The sequence below is a fragment of the Thalassophryne amazonica genome, chromosome 2 (assembly GCF_902500255.1).
Source record: "Thalassophryne amazonica chromosome 2, fThaAma1.1, whole genome shotgun sequence".
In the NCBI taxonomy this organism is placed as follows: domain Eukaryota; kingdom Metazoa; phylum Chordata; class Actinopteri; order Batrachoidiformes; family Batrachoididae; genus Thalassophryne; species Thalassophryne amazonica.
In genome coordinates this window covers 59,440,251-59,458,609 of record NC_047104.1, presented here as the reverse complement: position 1 = coordinate 59,458,609, position 18,359 = coordinate 59,440,251, and the positions used below count along the sequence as shown (strand labels likewise).

Below are 18,359 nucleotides of genomic sequence, written 5' to 3'. Positions count from 1 at the left end.
TCGTCCTCCGCTCCATTAGCACAGCTCCAAACACTGCGCAACTCTCTGCCGAGACAGTCTGAATTAATAACTTTAAAACGAACTGCCGCTTTAAATAAAATGACACCAGACACCTCTTTACAAACGTTGCAATACAGGCAATGAACTACAATCAACTAAAATGTTTTTTCCTCCCAAAATGAGATGTCCTGCATTCGTGCAGCACAGCCAGTTTCAAGAGCTCAGCTCAGATGTATGGAAAGACATTCATGCCAATAATGTCTGAAATGAAATGCTTTTGACAAAAACTACAGATTTTATTTGTTTATGTCCAGAGATTATTATGTTCAGAGTTTAAGGATCCAGTAGCCAATTTCATATTTATTTACTTTAAGACTCAATAAAATGTTGTTCAATTTCAATTCAATTTCAATAATCAGCTTATAAAGCGCCCAAATCACAACAAAAGCTGTCTCAAGGCACCTCACACAGAACAGCCAACATAAAAAAATTAAATAAATACAAATTAAAAACTTCAAATACATAATTAAAAACAGAAGTAAAAGAATAAAACAGATTAAAAAAAATAAAAACTATTCATAAGAAAGAGAATAAAAATAGGTTTTAGGTCTTGACTTAAAAATGTCCACGGACTCCGACTGCCTCACGGTCGCCAGGAAGACCGTTCCACAGAGCGGGTGCACGATAAGAAAAACTCTTTGATCTGCTGACATAGAAAACCTGTAAAGCCTACTTTTAGTACACAAAGAAATTCACAAGAGGTATCGATAAGGGAATCAATAAGGAATTCGGATCGATAACGTATCAATATCAATAAAATCTTAACGATACCCATCCCTAGTGTGCACCGAATAAAATTAATTCATTCATAAAGTGTGGGTGATGCGCTATTTATGTCGCAGGATGCCAATTTACTGCTGCCATGATCATGGACAGTCTCCACCATGCTGTTTTTACAGACTGCCTGAACATGCAGACGGATTTCTGGAAAAAGTCAGAATACATTATTTTCAAGAGATTATCTAACGTGCAACAAAGTGAGAGAACTTGAGCTGAAGTTGTTCAACGTGGACATCTGGTGTAGAGCAGACCCCTCAAAGTGATTCCAGAATAAGTGATTCCATCTGCTCAAAGTGATGTTAATCAGTGAAATCACCTGGTGGAGTGGGTGGTTGCAAAGAAAAGCTGCATCCTCTTGACCCTTTCTGGAATAGGTTTGAGACCTCCAGGGTCAAGGGTTTGTTGCCAAGACTACAACTAGTTTCCTTTCAGCAAGCAGTCAAGTCCCACTCTGAGACTCCTGAGCAAAGCAACATCTGGGTGTGGATCAAGAGGAAGAATTCCAAGTGGGTTGCGAGATAACAATTGATGGGTAAAAGCAGAGGGGTCCAGGTGTGCCTGTTGAGCCCTCTGGAGGTGGTGTGTGACTAAATCAATGAAACACAAAGAAAGGAGGGTGTCCACTTGAGACCCAAATGACTGAGTCACAAGGAAAAATAAAGTGTCATTACTGAGCATGGAGCACAAAATCCTAAGAGTAAGCACTGGATTTAAACCAGAGAAAGACTTACCTCTCCCATCTCCTCTTCCTCCTCTTCTTCAGATGTAACCTCATCTGTTCCATGCTACAAATATAAACATAAAACAAAGTGTTAAGAGAACCAACTAGTTTCAGAGAGTGTGGCTGGGATATTAATCATTTTAAGGCACTGAAACATCCAAACTTAATATAGCTGTCAAACCATGTAAAAATTAAGTCCAATGTAGGCCCTGAGGTCTGTTGGTGCCGACACTTATCTCTGGATTCCAGTCCAGTGTGGGTCATTTCCCCAACTGCGACCAGCACCATATACACCTGAGTGGACTGAGACAATGTCGATTAAAGCCTGATTTATGATACTCCATAGCCACGCAGAGCTCTGTGTTGATGAAATGACAGAGACCGCACAGGCTGGGAGTGGTCACTTTACCAGTTTCACTCCTATCTTCTGTCCTATTTAATGTCTGACTACAGTGATGAAAGTGAGCCATAAAGTGACGCTCCTGATGGGGGTTCTCCCTAAGAAATTTGAAATCTCAGATGCATTGTGGTGCATTTTCAGATCTATTTAACCACCATAAAAACCTCCAAAAAACTTACATTTCTTGTTGGGTCAGGTCATTTTTCCACCACAGAGAAGAGTCTTTCACACAAACTTGCAATCATCACGATAAAAATTATGTGAAAAGACAAATGAAATAATTTCCTTTGGATGAATAAAGTTCATCTTATTCTTATTTTCCAGTATTGGCAAGATGGCAAAACTATAATACAAAGTCTGTCACATGCATTAGAATCCAGTGTTATGACTACTACTATTTGAAAACAGTAATTACACCGTTATCTGCCTACATATTTGGACATTATACTGGTACTGTTCTGCATTTTCATTTATCTAAACATTTGGCACCATTTGCCTGTGGGCAACACACTAGTTGTCTATTATACAGGCTCTAGGTTAGGTAGTGTTTATGAAATAAGTAGCTGACATTTTTGTGGTAAGGGTGGTAATATATCAGCAACGTTGTATAAGGAGTTGGAATGGCGTGTGAGCCCAGAATGTTCGAGTACCTTAGACCTCAACAATTTTTAGAAGAACTACTCAACCCTTTCATTCCTGTTAATTATTTGTTTTTAATGTAATTTACAATAAATTATTTAGGTTCTGGTTATCATATACACAATTATTTTATTTTATTTCAATTTTGTCATTTGATTTTTAAATGGACACAATGGAAATAAGGTTTTCACTTTCTTGTGTCATCCATGTATGTTAACATATTTACAATTATATTATGTTACTTAAATCACTCACCACACTCATGCTTTTAATATAAAGATGACTACCACCCCCTGCTGGAATGGCCTGAGCCCAGAAAGTAGTTAGCAACATGCACGCATGCATGCACAGCTGCTGTAAGCAGGTGGTTTCAGTTTGACAAACAAAGACAAGTGACGGAAGAGATTAAAACCACTAAACATTTCACTCATGGTACCAACCATAAACTTAGTCACTCATGGTAATAGCAACATGAGACATATCTAAACTGACTAAACCAACTGAGCTCAAAACACAAAATTAACACTAGCAACACTGGTTACACTAACATAAACCACAATAACATTTAAAACCTCAAAACTCTTAACTCCCATCGCATTTTGCAGCAAAGCATCCACTGTTTATCCTATTCAACTTTCGTTTTCGCAGTGTCATCCTTGACCCAAAATACATAAGCATGCCAAACAGCAAATGTCAACTCTCCCTGGTTTTTGCATGATCAAAGCGATACACATGCACACGGAGACCACATGGCTATTATAATATAGATTTGAAACAAACTGTTCATTAAGTCACCAATATAACTAGTAGTTCTCAGAAGCACTGATTTGGTCTACATTAGATTCTTATTCACTTCTATAAATGGGAAACGCAATGAAATGCTATTTCCACTCAGTGTTGATGTCAGCACTCCTTGGGATACACACAATGCAAAAACTGTTGTGCAAAATGACGCACAAAGTTTTTCACATCAATATCTAACTTCTATGAGCATGTTAAAGATTTATCATATTTTCTTCTAATGAATATTTCCACCCAGCAACCAGAAGAAACATAAAATGCAGATTTAGCAGGCTAACATATCATGATTGCATGGAGGACAGTTGAAGTAATCATCCCAAGAATAGATTTTGATTTGTGTGAAAATAACAACATCAATTGGCAATGAATTCTATCAAACACACAATATAATAAGATCAAGATTTACCAGGAGTGTTAGCTTTCTCTTATAAATGGCGCTTTTAAAAATAAAAAAAAAAAGGTCTGGGAAGCGTTTTGGTTCTTCTATTCAAACCAGCTCCATTTGAATTTATTCCTGAACTTTAAATAGTCTCCCAGTAACAAACGTTTCATTTTTCAATTTCAATTTATTTTCATTTATATAGCTCCAAATCACAACAACATTGTCTCAAGACGTTCACACAATTGGGGTCGAACCTTACAAACCAATAGAGCAAGTACACAGGTGGCAGCAGTAAGAAAAAACTCCCTCTGTTGATTTGATAAAGAAACCTCAATCAGACCAGACTCAAAGGGGTGACCCTCTGCTTGGCCCATGCTACAGACATGGGCTGAGTCTCAATCTACCCTTCAGCCCTTCCCTTCCCCCCGTTTGGCGCGGAATGAGAGACAGGGGGGTGTCTCAATTCTGTTTTTGGAGCGAGGCGGAGGGCAACAACCCCTCCGTTTGGAGGGGTAGGAGCAGCTTACTGCTGTCTCCAAAAAAACCAAACATGGTGCCAAAAGAGGCAGCATAAATGAAGCGGCTTTCACTTACAAATTACACTGTTTAGAAAGTTATACTTGCCAAAAACTATATCTATGACAGCAACGTGTATGCTGCTGGATGCATGTTGGTATATTGTCGTTCTGAGGATATCATAACTTTGCTTATGCGGTGAGGCGTATAAGGCATATACACATGAACGATTACAATTAGACACTATATCTCACAATGGAGAAAATCATGATAAAGGATAAGCACGTTAATTTGTTTGTTCATAAATCTTTGGGTAATATCGATCCTGCTGTTGGATTTCAAGGTCTGTAACGTGTGTGTACTTTGTAAAACAAACAGGGAGCCCTTGAGCTCACTCGTCTCCTAAATATGATTTCAGCCAGAAAATGAGAAGTTTCATCAATGGGAGTAAGTTGGAAATATATATACACACACACAGTATATGTGTAACACATAACCTGACGTCCTAATAGACTCTGCTATATTTGTCAAGGAAATTTCTAAAGGAAATAGGGTGGATGCAAAAACAATGGGAGAAGGAATTTGACAAAAGAAATATAAGGTGAACAGAACTAGATGCAGCCCATAACATACATACAGGCGCTAGGTCATATAATTAGAATATCATGAAAAGTTGATTTATTTCAGTCATTCCATTCAAAAAGTGAAACTTGTATACATTCATTGCACACAGACTGATATATTTCACGTGTTTTATTTATTTTAATACTAATTAATTAACTACTAATCAACAAGGGCGCAATTTAGAACTAGAAATTGGGGTGGACAAAGTGTGAGGGCCGCAGGGCCGAAGCACATAGGCCGGGGGTCTGGGGGCCGCTTTAGGCCCCCAGAAGCCAATGTTTTCTAGATAAGCTCAGATGTATTCTGAGCATCCAGAACAGTAATTTTAATGTTTTGAGAAGACCATAAAATGGACACCATTTGACTTATGCAATCTGAAACTGTAGATATAAGTACTTTATTCTGAGAATAGCCAGCATTGATTTTAACATCCTAGTGTAAATAAGGTATCACCACATGTGTAGAACTCAAAAGAATGATAGGTTGAGTTTTCATTAAACAACTGCAATGTGGTCAAATATATTCATAAATATGAAGAACAGGCTCTTGATAATTATCAACTATCGCATACTGTATTTTTTTTCTCAAGATTTGTTTTTGCATAAGTTTGAAAAAACATAAGTTTAGGATAAATTACTTATCATGAATTTAATTTTCAAAGTGCCATAATGACAACACTCATGCTGAACATTAATTTCACTTGCATAGGACTGATTTTGGAGATCAAGCAATATTGCAGATGGGTTTTCTGATGGTCCCAGATAGCTTTTCTGATTTCCTTTTCTAACTTTCAGAATTTAGTCAATTAGCATATGGTCCATGGATACTTATGTGTAGACCTAGTCCCTAGAGGCAATTATTTTTTGGTTTCAATCTGGGCAAATGCAGTCCCAGAAAATTCCAAATGTGACAACAAGAAACATGTTGTAAACAAGTTCAATGCTGCTAAAATACAAACTTGCAAAAACAAAGATACTCTTCTGGACATGGTTTGCACATAAGACTGGAATAGCAGTTTCAAGAATACACATATATGTCAGAAGGTGGGGGGGGGCATACATATTTCTGTCCCCCCGGTTTGAAAAGGTGGGGACCATGTCCCCCCCATCCCACCACCAAATTGCACCCATGCTAATCAATCAATTATTGATTAATCAAACTATATTAATATTACTATACTGATTATATTACTATTTTAACATGATTAATTACTAATTAATCAATTACTACTATCAATTATATTATTGTTATTATTTATTTATTATAAATTACAATAATTACATTAATTAACATGACATGATTGCGATGCGTCAAGAAATCTGCAACTTTTATTTCTTTGCATTTACACAGAAAGGCGAGAAAATAAAAGAGCAAACAGGCTACTGCAACAAGTTGCATTTTGGTTGCCATGTTAAACAGTGAGACGGCAGTTTGAGACAGGCAGTTTTTTTTTCTCCTAAGGCGGAGGGGTGTCTCAATTCATAGGGCTAGAGGCATACCCCTTCACCTTACCCCTTGTTTTAAAGGGGTGGGCGTAGGGGTAGGGCCAAGGGGAAGGGGTACAAAAGAGAATTGAGATTGGTGGTTAATTTACAAAACGAATATACAGGAAATTTTGGGAGTCCATGCCGGTGCATAGGACGGGGGGCTTGCAGAAGTAGATACCACACCCATGTCTGGATGGAGCCGCACCTCAAACAGAGACAAAAAAAAAAAAAAAACAGAATAAGGCATCAGAAAACAACAGCATCAGCAACACCCCTGCCTTGCTTCGCATCATGAGGGACATGTCTAAATGTGTACGCTGTTGGGCAGGCCTCATTTAAGGGGAGGACAGCTGTAGATTTAAGCCAGGTTTCACAAAACCCAATCATATCTAAGTGATGATCCATAACTATATCATTAATCAGCAATGATTTTGAGGACAGTGATCTTATGTTAATGAGACACAGACTAAGAACCTCAGTGGGATTGACAGGTGGACTGTTTGGATTTAGGGGTGGTTCTAGAGTAGCATATACAGTGTATACAAACGTTGGGCACCCCTGATCATTTTCATGATTTTCCTTTATAAAACACTGGTTGTCTGGATCAGAAATTTCAGTTAAATATACATATAGCAGAGAAACACATTGATATTGAGAAGTGAAATAAATGGACTGCATTTTATATAGCGGTTTTCCATCTGTATCAGACGCTTTAAACGCTTTACAAATAATGCTTCACATTCACCCTGATGTCAGGGTGCTGCCATACAAGGCGCTCACTACACACCGGGAGCAATAGGGTGATTAAAGATCTTGCCCAAGGTGATTTTCTAGTCAGGCTGGGATTTGAACCTAGGATCTTCTGGTCTCAAGCCCAATGCCTTAACCACTAGACCATCACCTCCCAAAATTAATTTCATCAGTGAAATTAAGTTCTCGTATTTACAGAAAGTGTGCAATAATTATTTAAACAAATTAGGCAGGGCATAAATTTTGGCACCCTTGGCATTTATTGCATTTGATTACATGTAAGCACTAATTATTGGAACACACAATTGGTTTGGTAAGTTCAATAACCCTTGGCCTACTTCCATAGGTGAATCCAGTCATGAGAAAGGGTATTTAAGGTGGCACTTTGCAAAAGTTTCCCCTCTTTGCATCTCTTCTAATGAGTGGCAACATGGGAGCCTCTAAACACCTCTCAAATGACCTGAAAACAAAGATTGTTCAACATCATGGTTTAGGGGAAGGATACAAAAAGCTATCTCAGAGATTTCAGCTGTCAGTTTCCACTGTGAGGAACATATGAGGAAATGGAAGCCATAGGCACAGTACTAGTTAAGGCCCGAAGTGGCAGGCCAAGAAAAATCTCAGATAAGCTGAAGTGAAGGGTGGTGAGTACAGTCATAGTCAACCACAGACTACAACATGATCTTGCTGCAGATAGTGCCTCTGTGCATCGTTCAGCTATACAGTGCACTTTGCACAAAGAGATGCTGTATGATGCTGTAATGCAGAGGAAGCCTTTCTGCCGTACACACCACAAACACAGTCGCTTTGAGGTATGCTAAGCACATTTGGACAAGCCAGCTTCATTTTGGAATAAGGTGCTGTGGACTGATGAAACTAAATTTGATGTTATCTGGACATAAGTGGCCAGTATGCATGGCTGAAAAGAACACAGCATTCCAAGCCAAACGCTTGCTACCTACAGTAGAATTTAGAGGTGGTCCATCCATGCTGTGCTGCTGTGTGGCCAGTGCAGGTACTGGGAATCTTTTTGTTAAAGTTGAGGGTCACATGGATTCAGTCAATTATCCGCAGATTCTTGAGAACAATGTTCATGAATCAGTGACAAAGTGAAGTTGCACTAAGGAATTCATGCAGAGGAATAAGGACAACGTTCTGGAATGGCCAATCCTAGTAATCCTGACAAATCTGTGGTGTGATTTTCAGCAGGTGTCCATGCTCAGAAATCAACAAACCTGAGATGTTTTTGTAAAGAAGAATGGTCCAAAATACCTTCAACCAGAATCCAGACTCTCACTGGAACGCTATAGAAAGCTTTTTGAGGCTGTTATTTCTCCAAAATGCGGATCTACTAAATATTGATGTATTTTTTCTGTTTGGGGTGCCCAAATTTATGCACAGCCTATTTTTGTTGAAAGAATATTGCACACTTTCTGTAAATCCTATAAACTTTCATTTCACTCTCAAATATCACTGTGTTTGTTTGCTATATGATATATTTAACTGAAATTGCTGATCCAAACCACCAATGATTTTATAAGGAAATCATGGACATCATCAGGGATGCCCACAACTTTTACATACAACTGTATAAGATGCCTGGAAGTAGGTTTAGGTTTCAGACATTCCATGCGGGTTGTAGGTAGCAGACACAAAATACTTCATATTACTGGAACAGCCGCGGGCCATCATCAATTTCAACATCATCCAATGTAGTAATGGGTATTACATTTGCAAAGCACATCCCTCTATGATTTTTCTGGACACATCTACAGAAACAGGCCGCAGTCTCTACTGGATGAATTTTTCCTCGCTGCACATAAACTACACAATCACCACAGGGGATTTTCTGCATTATTCTCTGCTAAGCTCATGGATTCCACACCCATATTTGTCATAAACCTTGCAGGGTCTCTAATCACCAGCTCAGTGGCCTGCTGTAAAGTCCTTATGTTACCCTCCCTGTAGAGCTCTATCTATGTTTTGCAGACAAGGATGGCGGAGCCTTCCCCCAGTAGGATGAAGGCCATCCGGCATCAGCAAGCCACAGCGGCCCCAAAACGAAGGCCAGTTATCAATAAAACTAAAGCCTTACTATTCTACAAAAGAGAGAAAACCAGTTCACAGTGGCGGGTGTGATCGGGGTTCTGCAAACGGACACCAAGCACTACGTGACTTCCTCCATCTAACCATGATTTCAAAAGCAGTCAACCACAGCCGGCGATTCTAAGCTAATGCTAATGGGCACGCTAGGTGGCCCAACACTAGCCTCATCTAGAGTGCTCGCAACATCTAACTCCACTGAGCAAATAAGCTGTTCTGGCTTACGGACATGGCTCTCTAAAGAGCCACCATATCTGCCAGCATCGCACAGGATTTATGTAAAGTGTAAAGTAGTGTACTTTGTGCACCAGAAAATCTAAGAGTGTAGCCAAGCTACCTTTAGCTAACTGCTAACAAAAAAAAAAAGCTAACCACTCCTAATATTCACACAGGAGTAAAATAATGAGCTACAATTCACAGCAGTTACACTGAAAAATTAACAGAAGTATTAGACTGGTATCAGTAATAAAAGAAACTATTACACTGCAAAAAAAAAAACAACAACAAAAACGTGTAGCCAAGCCAGCGCGAGCTAACCGCTAACAAAAACACTAACCACTCCCAAGATTCACAACAGGAGAATTAAAGTTAAATAAGATTCACAAAAGATGCACTTACAAAAAAGACATCTTAAACAGAAATAGAAGAACCAAATACAACCTTGTAGTGATTCAATGAGCATTATCCAGCACGTAGTGCCAGATCTGTGAACCAGCATCAGCAGTGTCCACAGCATATTTAAAAAAAAAAAAAAAAAAAAAAAAAAAAAAAAAAAAACCTTCCTCCTCTTCTTTCTTGTGTATTGCGGTTTGCAAACCAATACAATACATTATTCCCACCAACTGTTTGGGTGGAGCACTAATGGATTATGACGTATGTTATCAAAAATAACCTGGAAGGCGTTAACCATGTAATGGCCCAGTCACACGGCACACGATTCCTGAACGAAGGGAAAAAGTAAAAAACGTCACAATTCGTTGAGAAAAGGTGGCCGAAAGAGCTTTTATCACCGAACAGTCTGTGAAGCAAAAGCGCAAAAGGGACGAAAGAGGAAATTAACAAAACCGAAGCTCATGATCTCGACGAAACGCGCCTGGAGCCACAGCTGGAGCAGTGTGTGTCTGCATCTCTGCGTTCCAGGACTCAGCGCTGGGATGGAGCTCATAGCGCCTGAGTCCTGAAGACACTGCAAACAGAAGCTGTGAAGATCTGTGCGCATGGTGGCCCACCTGCTCTGGTTCCTCATCCAGAACAAAAAAGGGTCATCTCCATCATTATCAGAATCCACACCTCTGTCGACACGCTGCACGTTCCGTCTTCCTCCAATTTAAAAAAAAAATATATATAAATATAAGCCATATATATTTATTTATTTATTTATTTCTAACAGAAAACTGTCAAAAGGGAGAATAAACATAAATATAAGTGTAAAGATTGAATATATCAGAGTAGTAATTAATCAGTCCATGTGAACGCGCGCATTGACTCACATGTGCGGTTATTTCCACCAGCTGATCACTGATCCACAACGTGAATTCTGCCTTCCAGAACAGCTCTTATATAATCATTTTGATTCATCTACCCGTTGCCACATGTACAGAAGGACTGGACTGTCATTCCTACACTCATATTGTTATATTTAATACAAAATAATAAGCGCACGCAGGAGCTCCTGCTGCCGCTGATGTTGTATTCAAGTATCGTCGTAAATTACACAAATTTTTTGTTGTTTCAAATTCAACAGTTGCTTGTGGCAAAATAATTAATTATATCCACCCAAAAGATTAATTCTGGCCTATGTAAGGTGCCTGAGCCCATTGAAGCTGCCCCCCCCACACAGATAAAAAAAATCCAAGCAAGCAGGCTGAGTTTGCCCTGTAATTTCCAACGGTACATGAAGCAGCAGCAGCCTCCGCGCTCACAAACTGGCTTCTGTGCTGTGTGAAAACGTTCAGCTGCTCCAACGAAGTCAAATGAAATAACGTGAGAAAAACGAAACAACGATTAAAAAACGTCAAGAACGAGAGCTAAACGAGACACAGACGAATTGAGGTTTTTGTTGACCCTCGTTCAAGTTTTTCAACAGTTTAAAAATCCTGACATAGCGCCAGCTGCAGGAACGAGGCTGCGTGAAGGTTAAACGATGTCAACAACAGTCAACGAAAGTCCAGATTTCTTGTTTCGTCAGGGCTTCGTCACCCTTCGTTAAGTGCCGTGTGACCGGGCCTTAAAGGGGATAGAGAATCAAAATCATCTTTTTCATGTTTTTGGTGTTAGTTCAGAGTCTCCCTGCTGTGGGGAATACACACGAAGTGCCAGCAAGTTTCAGACCTCGATTTCAAGTATTTTCTCCTTTTTGAATTGCCCCTAGAAAACAGGCAATCCGTTTTTGAGAGAAAAGTTACATCACTTTTTCACCAATAGCCCCCCCACACACACAACCACACCCACCCCCCTTTCACACACCGCCCCTTCGAAATTAATTATTCATAAGGTTGTGCCCACCCATGTCCTACCCTGGAAGGGAGCAATGGCGGCTACAGGTGTGCCTTCCCGCTGTCATAGCGGACTACGATCTTTATATATCTTCCCACGAAAGCAATGTGCACGATCAATGGCTTTTATTAATTTTAACCGCATCCCCAGTACATACAACTGCTGACTATTTCTTTGCTCTGCACATTCACGGAGGACTGTTTCACAAACCTTGCACAATTTCGAGCTGGCATCAGTCGGCATTTAATGCTCAGTAGAGCGTCAGTTCTGACTTTGCGACAAAATCAACCCCAGCAATCAGTACAGCCTGTAAGTATCACATTTTCTTTTGTTTTAAATTTTTTAAATTTATTTCGGATCGTTTTTTTATTATCATTATTATTTTGTGACTGGACTTTATGTCACAGTCAGCCTCTGGCTGACTTCATGTTGGTGGGCGAGGAACAAGATTTATCACTCAACAGCAATGTTGAAAACGTGATCTGTTAAATAAGTTAGTGATGATTACTGTCTCGTTTTCGCTACACACGCGCTCAACTTTTGTTCAGAATCAGCTTCTTTTCACTGTAACGACTCGGATTTCCTCTCACTCAAACCCGCAGCTTCACAGTGCTTTAAAACCGTCGTCCACAGACTTCAATAGCGACACAAGTGCAGCAAAACGAGACGAGTCATTGGATAAATGCTGGGCTTGGTCCCGCCCATCAGAGGTTCGGCGTGTCTGGGGGTCTATGGGGCAGTGGGCTGGCCTCGGCTGGCCCGGACACCCAGCTTCTGCATGATGATTGGATGATCTGTCTGAGGCTGAATCCATTTTGATTGATAGCGAAATGAGCAAATCAGCGATCATTTTCATTCTGTTCTGAGTTCAAACCGGAGACTTTCCTAATCCTCTTGAGCAGCATTTTCAGTGAGAGCAAGGGCAGCCAATCAAACAACGGCAACCGATCAGCACCAACACCTACGTGCATTTCATAATGAGGTTGCCAAATAAGCTCCGAAACAACGCCATTTAAAGCAAACAAGGCAGTCTAAACCCAGCATAGTAACACAGCTGTTTCGGAGAGCCTTTTAGGAAGGTTCTGAGCCATTACAGACCCAACCAATTTTTTGGGCTACATATCACATCACAGAACAAGGATTAATGCCCATTCAAACCTCTCTCTATCACCTTAAGTAAAAAGATGAATTTTCGGGACTTCCTGGAAAACTTCCATCACTGGATTAAAAGCTTTTGCAGTGTGCACACGACTAAATTTCGATCATGATCAAATGGAGGAGCATTTTGGTAGAAGAAATCCGTAAATATGACCAACTTTACAGCACGGCGTCAAAAACTACAAAGGCACTGAAATCATCAGCAATTTATTGACGGAAATTGCACATAACATTGGTTTGGTGGTCGATGATTGTATAAAGGAGTGCAGGTAAAATCTGGAGGTTGTTGAAGGGCAACTTGGTCCAGAGGGAAAAAAAATAAGACCAGCAGCAGTGCCGGTGCAAGCGGAAAAGAAAGTCCCTACTTTGTTCATGTCGCACTGCCCTAACAATTCCGCTGGTAAACTGCATTGTGACACCCACTGATGTGACGGAGAACTTCGAAAGGGTCACAACCACGTTAACATGACCGCACAGCCCCGGATTTATGGAGTTGTAGAAGCATGAATCAGGTTAAGTGTGTTGTCCAAAGACAGAGACAAACAGCATGCGCAAGATTCGAACCCAGGTCTATATATTGGCAGATCAGCTCTTTATCAACTCAATTATTTGCTCGAAGAACTCCGTGAAGCTCATTTATTTGACAACATTATAAGAAGCCTACCTTCCGGTCTTGTCCCACAGGACCTGCAGGCAGGGGCTGGTCCAGCATCTCCACATCTGGATGTTGGGAAGGTTTGTACAGCCGGCAAAGGTCACAAATTAGCTTTTTGAGCTGCTGCAAAAGCTAAAAAGAGACAAAAGTAACAGAGGGGAGAAAAAAAATAATATTTACTCAATATAGTTAAAGTAAGACACATCTGTGATAAATGTGACAAAGTCAGACAAAAACAATGAGAAATTAACAAAGTGACAATCACTGACATCTGAATTTTAAACTGTATTTTCCAAATGAGATGACAAACGTAAGAATATGCATGAATATCCATATGTAAGAATATCCAGAGATATTTATGTTTTATTCGGCAAAAATCTTCATTCACCATGAGAGAATTAGAACAGCATGCACAAATATTGCCCTGCTGCATGGATGCAAAGCATAGACAATATTTACATAAAAATTTAAAGCAATCACTGTAACACAAACAAATAGTTTGTATTTTGCATAATGAATAAAAGTAGGAAGAAGAAAGAATTAAGTCCTATTTAGGTCCCAAGGCCTGCTGGAGTTGGTGCTTATCCCAGATTCCACAGCATGAAAGATATTTCAGACTCCAAATCCCCCTGGATGAGACACCAGTACGATGCAGGTTGTTTCCAAAGCCAACTTCGGGACCGAGTTATAGCTGGTTCAACTGAGCCAATACGGATAAAGGTGCCTCGTCCAAGGAGAAGTCGTGTGACCAAGAATCAAGCACAGGTCATATACTGGTAGCCTAACTCTGTCAGACTGTTGTACCTGCTCTATAAAGAAGAAACACAGTGTACTAAACAAAACAAAACAAAAAACAAGTTCAGCGACCTACTCTTGGCTTCAAATACACAAAAAATCTGGACTACATGTAGTAAAATATATCTATGCAGATTAAAGAGATCAACTCGTTTCTGCTCAGAAAGACAGTTTTTCTTTTCTATAACAGTATTTCGACCATGTGATGACACAAAACACATTTCTGTCCCTGAAACGGACAATCTATAAAAAAGCATTTTAAGCTCTAAAATAAGTAGGAGATAAGTAGGCTATAAGGCTCAGGATGTAATCACAAAACATAAAGATTACACAAGAAGCAGTTCATCAGATGATCAGTTAGCAAAAAGCAAATTCCTGTACCATTTACATGAGTAAATACAAAGTGGGTGCAAGACTTCATGGAAGGGATGTACAGAACTGTGTACAGTGATGCTTCACAACATGCCATAAATTACACAACAAAAATGAACAAAACTTAAAACTGAAATACTGAAATCCTGGGTGCAAAACATGGTGCGACCCCCCCCCAAAAAACAACATGCTGTGGAGTAAATTCATCCAACATTTATGACAAGAGACATAATCCAATTCATAAGTTTCATGATAGAAAGATTACATTTATTCTCCGTCTCATGGTGCTGAGTACCTGATGCACCTCTGCTGCTCAGACATTAAAGCCGCTAAGGCTCTCAAAACTCAAGCGACACACTGGATGTCTGACACCCAGTATTTATCAAAATATAATATATATATAATATATATATATATTTATTTATGTGCTTAATACTGCTTCTACAAATTTTATTTAATCCATTCATAAATTATCGTGTGTGGTGTTTGTGTGTAACCCAGCTTTTTAATACTGCTTAATGTGTGTTGTATTACTAATTTTCTTTTGCACATTTTCTTTGCCTTTACCCTATGCCAAATTGACATCACAACCCACATGGTTGTTTTATGAGATTACGAACCCCAAGAGCTGATTTTAATGCTAGCACCCTAAACAGACCCAGTTATGCCATAGCTTAGACAATGCTCATATACCGTATTTTCCGCACCATAAGGCGCACCTAAAAGCCTTAAATTTTCACAAAAATCAGCCGTGCGCCCTATAATCCGGTGCGCCGTATGTGCGCACTGAATTCCAAAATCTGTAAAAACGACCGACGTTGTCTTTGACCGTTGAAATATCGGACCATTTCCCGCTGACACAAGGACGTAATACGTAAAGTACGTACGCTAGCAGCATAGAGTACGTACCCTGGCAGCGATAAACCAATCGGAGAACATTACGTAAGACGTAAAGTACGTATGCTGGTAACATAGAGTACGTACGTTGCCAGCGATAAACCAATCAGAGAAGAGTCCGTGAGTCCGTGGTATGTACACTTACCTCCGCCACTCCTCCGGTAGTTACCGTATACTACCGGTATCCTGCAAAACAACATTTGTTTGTCTAAGGACCCCCGAAATGGCGCCAGCAAAGAAACATGCTTACGAGGCACAATTCAAACTGCAGGCTATCAGTTACACGGTTGTTCATGGGAATAGAGCAGCTGCGAGAGGAAACAAGAAAATGAACTGCGCCAAGTTACAAAGACCAAACGGAGTTTCCGCAGAAACAAAGCAAGGTGGCCACAACTAGAAGACCAACTGTTCAATTCAGACACAGAAGATGAACACTTCAATGGATTGTGACAGAACCATAATAAAAATAATGTGAGTACCATATTGTTAAATACCGGTAGTCCAAAGCTCAAAAGTTCAAATAAACTCACCGTTTTGCTTCCGTGAACCTTTTTTTTTTTTTTTTGTAGACTATGTGTTTAGCGTGCACCTTTTGTAAGGGTTAAGTACCCGCTCATTGAGGCCGCACCGTATAATCCGGTGCGCCTTATGGTGCAGAAAATACAGTGTATATATATATATATATATATATATATATATATATATATACACACACACACACAACAAAAATATAAACGTAACACTTTTGGTTTTGCTCCCATTTTGTATGAGATGAACTCAAGATCTAAAACTTTTTTCCACATACACACTATCACCATGTCCCTCAAATATTGTTCACAAACCAGTCTAAATCTGTGATAGTGAGCACTTGTCCTTTGCTGAGATAATCCATCCCACCTCACAGGTGTGCCATATGAAGATGCTGATTAGACACCATGATTAGTGCACAGGTGTGCCTTAGATTGCCCACAATAAAAGGCCACTCTGAAAGGTGCAGTTTTATCACACAGCACAATGCCACAGATGTCGCAAGATTTGAGGGAGCGTGCAATTGGCATGCTGACAGCAGGAATGTCAACCAGAACTGTTGCTCATGTATTGAATGTTCATTTCTCTACCATAAGCCATATCCAAAGGCGTTTCAGAGAATTTGGCAGTACATCCAACCACACCAGCCCAGGACCTCCACATCCAGCATGTTCACCTCCAAGATCGTCTGAGACCAGCCACTCGGACAGCTGCTGAAACAATCGGTTTGCATAACCAAAGAATTTCTGCACAAACTGTCAGAAACCGTCTCAGGGAAGCTCATCTGCATGCTCGTCGTCCTCATCGGGGTCTTGACCTGACTCCAGTTCGTCGTTGTAACCGACTTGAGTGGGCAAATGCTCACATTCGCTGGCATTTGGCACGGAGAGGGTGTTCTCTTCACGGATGAATCCCGGTTCACAACTGTCCAGGGCAGATGGCAGACAGCGTGTGTGGCGTCGTGCGGGTGAGCGGTTTTCTGATGTCAATGTTGTGGATCGAGTGGCCCATGGTGGCGGTGGGGTTATGGTATGGGCAGGCGTCTGTTATGGAGGAAGAACACAGGTGCATTTTATTGATGGCATCTTTAATGCACAGAGATACCGTGACGAGATCCTGAGGCCCATTGTTGTGCCATCCAAGAACATCACCTCATGTTGCAGCAGGATAATGCACGGCCCCATGTTGCAAGCATCTGTACACAATTCTTGGAAGCTGAAAATGTCCCAGTTCTTGCATGGCCGGCATACTCACCGGACATGTCACCCATTGAGCATGTTTGGGATGCTCTGGACCGGCGTATACGACAGCGTGTACCAGTTCCTGCCAATATCCAGCAACTTCGCACAGCCTATTGAAGAGGAGCGGACCAACATTCCACAGGCCACAATTGACAACCTGATCAACTCTATGCGAAGGAGATGTGTTACACTGCATGAGGCAAATGGTGGTCACACCAGATACTGACTGGTATCCCCCCCCAATAAAACAAAACTGCACCTTTCAGAGTGGCCTTTTATTGTGGACAGTCTAAGGCACACCTGTGCACTAATCATGGTGTCTAATCAGCATGTTGATATGGCACACCTGTGAGGTGGGATGGATTATCTCAGCAAAGGAGAAGTGCTCACTATCACAGATTTAGACTGGTTTGTGAACAATATTTGAGGGAAAATGGTGATATTGTGTATGTGGAAAAAGTTTTAGCTCTTTGAGTTCATCTCATACAAAATGGGAGCAAAACCAAAAGTGTTGCGTTTATATTTTTGTTGAATGTATATATATGAAAACGCAAAGCTAAAATACCCTTGGCTGTATGAGCATAAAACAGGAAACAATGTGACCTGCTGACCACTTAAAATAGGTCAAGATTAGCCATCTTTGAACTTGTCCAAGGTCTGTGTCCCAAGAATGTTCCCTGCCAATTTGAAGACCTTGGCAGTAATAGGACTGGACTGAGCACAGACAGACGCAAAGTCTTCACAATACCCAATGGTCATATATTCCCCTCGGGTAAAAATAGTGCTTCACAACCCACTTCAGCTATGCAGAAAAGGTAAAGTACCTCAGGAATTAAACTTAACTGCAGTTAACAAAACTGCAGTAAAACATAAGCCCACAGTAAAACCGAAGGAGGATTTATTTAAAAAGAAACCCTGAAAGTTCAGCTCCATTTTACCAGAAGGTAAACTGAG

The 18,359-nt window shown here is 40.3% G+C and overlaps 1 protein-coding gene across 3 annotated transcripts in view; it reads right to left on the bottom strand.

The window, feature by feature from the left end:
• The window catches only part of ube2q1 (ubiquitin-conjugating enzyme E2Q family member 1), a 64,181-nt gene that overhangs the window by 28,434 nt on the left and 17,388 nt on the right, over window positions 1–18,359 (bottom strand). For 2 of the 3 annotated variants that reach the window (XM_034186651.1, XM_034186646.1), the window contains exons 3-4: window positions 13,582–13,704; window positions 1,572–1,625 (exon numbers count right to left, since the gene is read on the bottom strand). In XM_034186651.1, coding sequence (XP_034042542.1) covers window positions 1,572–1,625; window positions 13,582–13,704 — 177 coding nt within the window. The remainder of the gene's footprint in view (window positions 1–1,571; window positions 1,626–13,581; window positions 13,705–18,359) is intronic. The other variant, XM_034186658.1, reaches the window with a different exon arrangement.